The sequence below is a fragment of the Notolabrus celidotus genome, chromosome 20 (genome assembly GCF_009762535.1).
Source record: "Notolabrus celidotus isolate fNotCel1 chromosome 20, fNotCel1.pri, whole genome shotgun sequence".
NCBI classification, from domain to species: Eukaryota; Metazoa; Chordata; class Actinopteri; order Labriformes; family Labridae; genus Notolabrus; species Notolabrus celidotus.
The window spans coordinates 3020822-3030140 of NC_048291.1; the positions used below are offsets into that span (position 1 = coordinate 3020822).

The 9319-nt window shown below is 41.3% G+C and overlaps 1 protein-coding gene across 1 annotated transcript in view; it reads left to right on the forward strand.

The window, feature by feature from the left end:
* Positions 1-2342, forward strand: part of crhr1 (corticotropin releasing hormone receptor 1) — a 33722-nt gene extending 31380 nt beyond the window's left edge. Inside the window, exons 11-14 of the mRNA XM_034711679.1 lie at positions 702-787; positions 953-1091; positions 1245-1286; positions 1470-2342. Of these exons, the coding sequence (XP_034567570.1) occupies positions 702-787; positions 953-1091; positions 1245-1286; positions 1470-1610 (408 nt within the window). The 3' untranslated portion in view covers positions 1611-2342. The remainder of the gene's footprint in view (positions 1-701; positions 788-952; positions 1092-1244; positions 1287-1469) is intronic.
* Positions 2343-9319: the final 6977 nt, after the last annotated feature.

Here is a 9319-nt window from a genome sequence, read left to right on the forward strand (position 1 = left end):
GTTAAATGCTAAATCTAAATGTTAAATCTAAATGTTGATTGTTAAATCTGAATGTTAAATGTTAAATGTTAAATCTAAATGTTGTTTGTTAAATGTTAAATCAAATGTTAAATCTAAATGTTAAATCTAAATATTAAATCTAAATGTTGATTGTTAAATGCTAAATCTAAATGTTAAATCTAAATGTTGATTGTTAAATCTGAATGGTAAATGTTAAATGTTAAATCTAAATGTTGATTGTTAAATCTGAATGCTACGTTTGCTGTTCTGTTGCTGCCATACGTCAGCGCGTCGGCCATATTGAATGTGGTGAGTCAGCCGTGTAAACTAATACATGCGGTTGTGTTATTCTAATTTTTCGTTGTGATTCGCACTTCTGGGCCACCGTAGCATTCAGATTTAACAATCAACATTTAGATTTAACATTTAACATTTAATATATTTGTCACAACAAAACTAAATGTGAAAAAAAAAGGATCACAAATATTACTCTAAATGTTATAGAAAAGTGACTTTTAAAAATACACACTACATTTTTAAGACCTTTAAGAGCTAAATGTTGAGAATTGTTGCTGATATTTTCAGTTTACACAACTTTACAAATGTCATCCCACAAGATAGAAATAAAAGTTATAGAGTAAACCATCTGTAGAGATAGACTCATAGATAAGCATTCACATACATCTCTTCTTCCTCCTTAGATCAACTTTGTCTTCCTGTTCAACATCGTCCGGATCCTGATGACCAAACTAAGGGCGTCGACCACCTCAGAGACCATCCAGTACAGGTATGAGATTAAAACTTGCAACAAGACCACATGAACAGCGGATCAAAACAAGTGTACAAAGCTGAAAGGAGTCTTCTGTAATAGATTTAAATGCCCCAAAAATATAAAGTTGTTTACCCTGTGCTGATATTGATGTTGGACTCAGTGGTGGTTTTGTCTCTGCAGGAAGGCGGTGAAGGCGACTCTGGTGCTGCTGCCTCTTTTGGGAATCACCTACATGTTGTTCTTCGTGAACCCCGGAGGAGAAGATGAAGTCGCTCAGATCGTCTTTATCTACTTTAACTCCATCTTAGAGTCCTTCCAGGTTCACCTGTTCTCTGTTTACCTGCACACATGAAATGACACTCACTCTGAATTGAAGCTAACAAGCAACAGTGGCCTGCCTTTACGTATAGCCTCCTAATAGCAGTGTTAACACCCTATTACTAACACTCTCTTCCTCTGTCTGTCACTACAGGGTTTCTTTGTCTCTGTTTTCTACTGTTTTCTCAACAGTGAGGTAATAAAACTCTTCCTTTCTATCCTGTTTTTCTATCTGTGTGTCTGGTGTGCCACAGGGCGCCTTACTTAGAACCCCAGGCTTTGTTATTGTTACTTTAATCAAACCTTACACCTACTTAAGTACCATCATCTGACTCTTTACCTCTCCCCTCTGTCTATCTTTCTGTCTGTCCGTATTCAGGTGCGGTCTGCAGTCAGGAAGCGTTGGATTCGTTGGCAGGATCGTCACTCCTTTAGGAGCCGGGCGGTGCGTGCCACGTCACTCCCCACCTCCCCGAGCAGAGTCTCCTTCCACAGCATCAAACAGTCTTCCAACCTCTGACCCCCGACAGACTCAAACTCATTCAACAACAACAACAACCTGTGATGTCACTGCAGTGAGCCAATCAGAGGCTTCGCTCAACCTATCAATGGATCAGGTCAAACCCGGCAATCACAGTGCAGGGGACAGACTTGTGGAGCCAATCAGACAGACCCTGTTGGCCAGGTCTCTGTGCCCCCCCCTCCCCCACACCCCCTCGTAATGTATTGACAGTTCACTGGGGTTGACCAATCAGCTGAGTCCGTGGAGTGACAGACAAGAAGACAGGTGTCCCAACATGCAGCTGAACTGTGTTCATATAGTCATTTCATTATTGACAAGCCAACTGTTCTTGAGCTAATGTTATATTCATCACCAGCTTTCTCTTGTTTAACAGAGACAACACAACACACACACACACACACACACACACACACACACACACACACACACACACACACACACACACACACACACACACAGTAGCTGGTAGTCCCTGTTTGTGTTGCCTGTTTGACGTTACTGACACTTTTGGATTGAGCTAGTCCATGGTTTTATTTTGACTGATATCTCAAACTGGATGTCACTGGACCAGTTCAGATCATAGACTGTATATAAAACGGACACCATCTCGCTCCACTCAAAGTGAGGCCGCCACAGAAACTGCTCCCCCTAGTGGCTTGCTGCAGTATAAGTCCTCGCTAGCTGTTGGCTAGAACCAGGGGTGCAGCTTGCTCAGCTGGAAGTGAAGCTTCCAGCAAAGCGTCTGCCCCCTAGTGGCTGGCTGCAGTATAGGTCAAAAACTCTGTCTCCTCCATTCATTTGAATGGGGCTGCGGTCAAACTTTAAAAATAAATACACGTGGTATGAATGTTTCTCCCATCCGTATGCTGTGGTGATATGTAGTTAGTATTTGACTGTTTTGTGTTCAAGGCCTCTTTTTTTTGGAAAAGTTTCTTTTTCGTTAGTTATTAGAGGTTAAAAAACAAGGTTTTACTTCCTGTTTATTTTGATTAACAGCTGCTATAGAGTGAAACTCCTACAAGATTGCAGCGCTCTGGAACACAATATTTTGGCTTCAAAACCGTACAATGGGAAAACTTGGAATGACGCTGTCCATCATGTATACAGTCTATGGTTCTGACCCTCATGGTGTTTCTGGCTAACGCTCTTTATCAGTTTGGTTTTACTGTAAAGCTTATGCAAGATAAAAACATACGATATATATTTTATTTAGCATGATTAGCGTATAAACCTGTGTCTTATAAAATGCAAAGGGTTGATTCACTGGAAGGTTCTATGGGCGGTTTTCAGAACATTACTCCAGTGGCTGTCATGCAAACTTAAGTAGATGTCCTGCTGCTAAAACTCTGTCGGCACAAACCATGAACTAGAACGGAACTAGACATGCAAAGTGATTAGCCAACAACATGCTAGCTACACTCTTTTGTTTAGCCTCTTTCTTATTTTGGGGGGCGGAGGGGCTAAAATCAACATTTTCGTCCTCACACATGAAGCTGCTGTTGGTCGGAATGGTGTAAAAAACTGGATTTTTTTTTTAATGCTGGGTTTGGAGAAAAGGTCATAATACCAAACGGTACACATCTGTAAGTGAAGCAATTTGAGATTACGGTGAAATCTCTGTGTTTTCTAACGCCTTCGTATCAAGCATGTTATTATTCCCCTCCAATCAGAGCTACTCCCCAACCCTCTGTCCTGATTGGTCGAGTGGCGGCCCCACTACGTCGCCCTGATTGGCTGGGAAGCCACTACTTCCTCATAGAATGCGCACAACGATCATTTGTGGGCGGGGTTACCACAGCAGAGAGGGGTTGGGGGTAGTGTTGACATTCTAGATCTCTTTCTGAACTGATGTTTATATCACGACTACAAAACAGCAGCTTTAAGCTAAGCTAGCATCACGGATCACCACAGCTGGTGAAGCCACTCAAATGGATGGTCTTCTAATGAAAGCAAAGCACAAACCAAGTTCAGCCAACGAGCTGTAACTTAACTATGATACATTTTGTGTTAGCTGTGTTAAGATAATAGATGAAGAGGTTTGCTTTACACCATTAGCCCTATCATTTACTGTTAGCTAAAAGAAAATCAAAGTCTTTGCCATGATTCCAAAGGATGCACCATGGATCACATGAACTGTTTAAGTCATTTGGCAAGCTAGCTAACTAACTGACCCTCTCAAAATGACTTCTGCTTGCAATAAAGACAGCAAGAAGATAGAAGGAGACAGCTAACGGTAACTTGAAAATCTGGTGTTAGTAAGGTTCAACATTCACTTTTGGATAGGGTTGCCACCTTGGATTTGTGAAAAAAAGGGACACTCATCCAATTGTTTGGGGCGGAGGGCTCGGCCACTATTACCAGTTCAGACTGACCAAATGAACATCAAATTCAGACATAGGACACTGAAGCTCTGCAATCTTCTTCTGGTGAACCTTTTTGGGTCATAAAAGTTTCAATGGCGGCCTGTTTTTGTTAGTTTGATTCCACAGCTTAATGCTTTTTTGTTTTTGTGTGGATTGCATTTTTCCCTTCATATTCTACAGAGATTTTCGTCGGACACAAAATGCACGTGGCGGAAAGCTTGTCTCCCTGGGTCGGTTGTATCCGTTCACACTCTGACAGTGTCGCCCAGTCAGGATTGTAACTGGCTTGCATGTATTTGCTCCATCTCCTCCTTCGTCAGTCTTCTCTCCTCCCATTTCAAATGGAGACGCCAAAAGTTGGTGAAAAGACGACCTCAGCTTGCTGTCTCTCTTCGGTCAAGTTTCCCTCCCTGTTCGAGCCGCTTTGAGCGCTAGGGCGCGTGCGTGTGACAGAACTAGACGCCGAGACTCCAGAACGAAGGAAATCAAATGAGGTTTTTGCATTTTCCCCCCAAAGAAACAGCACAAATTGTGTCCCAGGAGAGATTTTTATTTCTACTACGTCCTCCGATTGGTTATGAGTTCAGTACTATCATGACTGCACACGTCGATCTGTGTTGGGGGGTTAGAGGAAGTCTGGTTGGGAGGGATAGTGTTGACATTCAAAGTCCCTCTCCCTGAACAGGTGTTTACTCTGTGACTACCAACAGCAGCTTTAACAGGTTATTACTGATTTTTGCAGTAACGCATCATCCTCAGCTACAGATGAAGAAACACAAACACATTGTTGAGAAAAGTTAACCAGTCTGAGAAAAAATGATTCAAGTACATTTTAAAAAAGCGTATTTTTTTTTTTTACTGACATAAGTTCAAACATGTGGGAGGACAGGCTGCAGGAGTTCATCTTTAATATGTTACTGACATATTTTTTGTACTTTGACTAACTAATATATATAGATATAGATATAATATATAACATATAGGTTTATCTTTAATTGTAATGTTGTGCACATTTGCACGGTGCAGAGTTAACAGTATCATACTTTAAATCACTGACTGTGAATGTGTGTCTCTGGTTGTACAAAATGCAAAATGTAAAGCAGAAGTCACAGTTACAGAAAGTTCAAGGTTGTTTCCACTCACCCTTACCCCTCTAGTCTTCTAATCAGGGGCACGCAGGAGCCGGAGCTGGAGCTGGAGCAGGAGCAGGAGCAGGAGCAGGAGCAGGAGCAGGAGCAGGAGTAGGAGCAGGAGCAGGAGCAGGAGCAGGAGCAGGAGCAGGAGCAGGAGAAGGGGCCTCATTTGCCCAACAAATGGCGCTGCATTCTTTGTTATAGCATCAAATAATTAATCAAAAATAAGCTTCTCAGTGAATTGAACTCTCTGACATAAATCAGTATGATAACAACCATCTATAATGACCGAAGCAATGTTTTAGAAATAATTTAATGTGTATTTTGATTTTCTTTTGTTCCATCTGTTAACATAGAGGAGGCTGGCTCTGTGACCTAAACCACAGCCAGTCAGAGGGAGGAGCTGCAACTGTTTTGGCTTTGGGGAGTTGTCATGTCGTCCATCCTTTTTGTACAGTCTATGGATTAAATGAGAGGGGACACTTAAGGGCCCTAAAGAGGAGCGGCCCTCGTAGATAGAGACCAGTAGTACTAACAATATCCAGTATCTGCAGTAACAGTAGTAACCGTAGCATAGTTGGTAGCAGTAGGTGCGTGTAGAAAGAAACACTCAGGATGAAACACAAACTGCTACTCTCCTTTCCTCCTTCTTTTACCTGAAGTTGTCCTTATTGTGTGCGTGTGTGTGTGTGTGTGTGTGTGTGTGTGAGAGTGAGAGTGAGAGAGAGAGACAAAGTATCTATATTATTATTAAAGTTAATATAAGTGGCATTATTCTCTGGATAAGCTTGATAAATATCTGATTTAAAGAAACTTTTGTAAATACATATTTATAATAATTTCAAATTAAATATAATTTAGAATCTGATATCAGGAATACTTGTTCAATGCACCAGACACACTGGAATAAAAACAAGTTTAAAAGAACACCTGAGCGGATTTTTAAGTGGCGTCATCTGGATACTTTACATGTAAGACTCTGTATTTTTTTGATGTCTGATATTTAATCAATAAATTGATGAAAGTGATAAGATTTCATTTGTCTGTTGTTTGTGACAACACTTTGATTAGAACCAGAGCCAATACACAGCACACCTTCCACAAGCTAACAACCATTATAAGCTAACAAGTTAATGTAAACTGACAACTAACATTTCCATGAACTCTAGATAAGATTTCCAATAAGCTGGAAACTATTCATGAGCTTACAACTTTTCATAAGTGGAAAAACAACTATAATCAATCAATCAATCAATCAATCTTTATTTGTATAGCGCCAAATCACAACAAACGTTATCTCAAGACGCTTTTACAAACATAGGAGGTCTAGACCACACTATGTCAAATTATGAACAGAGACCCAACACCAAGACAGGGTAAGACTCAGTCTGACCCCACCTTAATCCATCATGAGCATTGCACATCGCAGTATTTAGCTAGTTACAGTGGTGAGGAAAAACTTCCTTTTAACAGGCAGAAACCTCAGGCAGAACCAGACTCATGTTAGACAGCCATCATGCCTCGACTGAGTTGGGTCTGGAAAGACAGATAGAGGGGAGTAAGAGAGAGAGGTGATAGTGATGAGACGAGTCGTAGAAGCTGTTGCCGCTGGAGTCCAGCACGTCCGTATCAGCTGGAGTCCAGATCGTCCGCAGCAGGAGGACGTCTACGGCAGCTCAGAGGAATCTACGAGACAATGGAGCTCAGGGACTCCAGAAAGGTCTATGGTTAGTAACTTTAATGGGACAGGCAGAGTTAAAGTAAGTGATGAAGGGGTTGGGGGGAAGAAGGTGAGCTAGGATCCCAGTGTCAGTGTGCCAGTTCCCCCGGCAGTCTAGGCCTATAGCAGCATGACAAAAGCTGGTCCAAGCCTGATCCAGCTCTAACTATAAGCTTTATCAAAAAGGAAAGTTTTAAGTCTACTCTTAAAAGTGGAGAGGGTGTCTGCCTCCCGGACCCTGACTGGTAGATAACTAAGCCTTTAACTATCTAAACCCTTAAAATACTTATAAGCTCCATAAGCTAACAGCTAACAGTTACTTATTAGCTAATAGTATGTCAAAAGCCAAGAGCTGTGTCTTAGGTCAGGGGTTTCTCAAACTTGTATGACACCCAAAATATAGGTACCAAAGACTTGTGACCCCCACTGTCTCTCAAAGTGGTTAAATGTTGCTTCATACTTCCTTTACTTCATTCTTCAAAATTAGTTTACCTGCATGCACATTAGAGGTGTGAAAAATATCAATACAGCAATATATGGCGATACTTTGACCTTTGATGTAATATCGATATATTTCAACTCTTAAAGGTGACATATCATGCAAAATCGACTTTTTAATGGTTCTCTACCTGAAATATGTGTCCCTGTCTACAAACCCCTCTGAGAATGAAAAGAATCCATTCTGCCCCTGTTCTGATTTCTCCACCTTTCTGTAAATGTGTGCTGAAACCAGCCGTTTCAGTTTTCAGTGTTTTTCATACGTCACAACGCCATCCGGTCTGTAACAGGAAGTCAGAGCTCGGAGCTTGTTCAGCCCATAGACTGTATAAAATACAACTCAACCCCTCCTCCGTTTTTCATTACCTGCACACATGTGTGCTAACAGGGAGCTTAGGAGGGAGGCATGCTAGTTGTAGGCTGTCTTAATAAACACAAAGGTCGGTTTTACTCCCCACGTCTGCAGATTTGAAGATCTAGTGGATGATTTTTATTTTTCATGGAAAAGTGCTAGCGCTAGTTAGCATAGCCACATAGCTACATGTTGGTAGCTGTAGCTGTAGCTGTGTACCAAGACACACGTCGACATACTGACAAATAAAACAACAAGTAACACAAAATCTGTGACCAATCCTTCAGAAAGGTCCTGCTGCCTTTCTGGTAGAGGTCGGTTTTACTCCCCACGTCTACAGATTTGAAGATCTAGTGGATGATTTTTATTTAGCATGGAAAAGTGCTAGCGCTAGTTAGCATAGCCACATAGCTACATGTTGGTAGCTGTGTACCAAGACACACGTCAACATACTGACAAATAAAACAACAAGAAACACTAAATCTGTGACCAATGGTTCAGAAAGGTCCTGCTTCAGGCGCCTCTCCGTCAGGATCAGATTCTGGATCAGATTCAGAGGGTTGAAGTAAAGCGGGTCTGTGAGCAGCCAACATATAAACATTAGATCAATGTGCTGGAGAGCTGAGGCCACACCCACTTCCTGAGGGGGCGTGGTCAGAGAGAAAACAGCCTGTTCTGAGGAGGGCTGAAGAAGAGGGTTTTTCAGGCATGCCAAAATCTGATTTGAGCATAAACTTTAAAGACATGTTTTGGGGACCTCTTAGACCATTATATATTGATGAAAAAAGCGTGATATGTCACCTTTAATATTGATTTTTTGTAAAACATGCTTTATGAATGCATTACTTTGAGTTTAAGGAAAAATGTAGTAGCATTTCTCAATCAAGTACTGAAAACCAAGTTGCTGTTAAGCCCTACACTTTGCATTTTAGGTATAATAACAGAGAGGGGTTTAGACTGTCACATCGCCAGACTCTGTGGTGTAGATTGGCTCTTACCACAGGATGAAGGATGGTGCTCAGACACTGGAAAACTAAAAGTAACATCTCTTTTAATGAATGGCTGGGAGAAATGAGCAAAATAGCTACCTATGAACAACTCATTTTTAAACTTAATAACAGAATGGAGATGTTTTTGGACATATGGAGCCCCTTTATGGATACAATACAATATGGAATAACTACCTTTGTTTATGAGTGTGATGGGAGTGTGTGAGTGGTCACGATGCACTGAGCTCGGTGCTTTCCCTGTGAGAAATTAAAAAAGATAGTTCATTAAATTTGAACATTTTCAGAGTGTACTTTGACTTTTTGGAACTAAAAAAAGGGGAAAAGTTTGAGTTGTCGTTATTAATAGGTTATTATGTTGTGATTTTACTGGCCAGCCCACTTCAGATCAACTCCTGTGTGTGTGGCCCCTGAACTGAAATGAGTTTGACACCCCTGACATAAAGCCTGTGTTCATGCAGCAGAACAGTAAAATAAAATGCCCTGTTTGCAGCACAGTACAGTTTGCAGTATTATACAGAAATGCGTCTGTATCGACAGAAGTTTGTGTATAGCGGCCTCCCCTCCAATTGTGTTTGGTCAATTTTGTATTGTTGGTGTGTATTTTGACATGTGGGTCAATGTGTGCGCCCG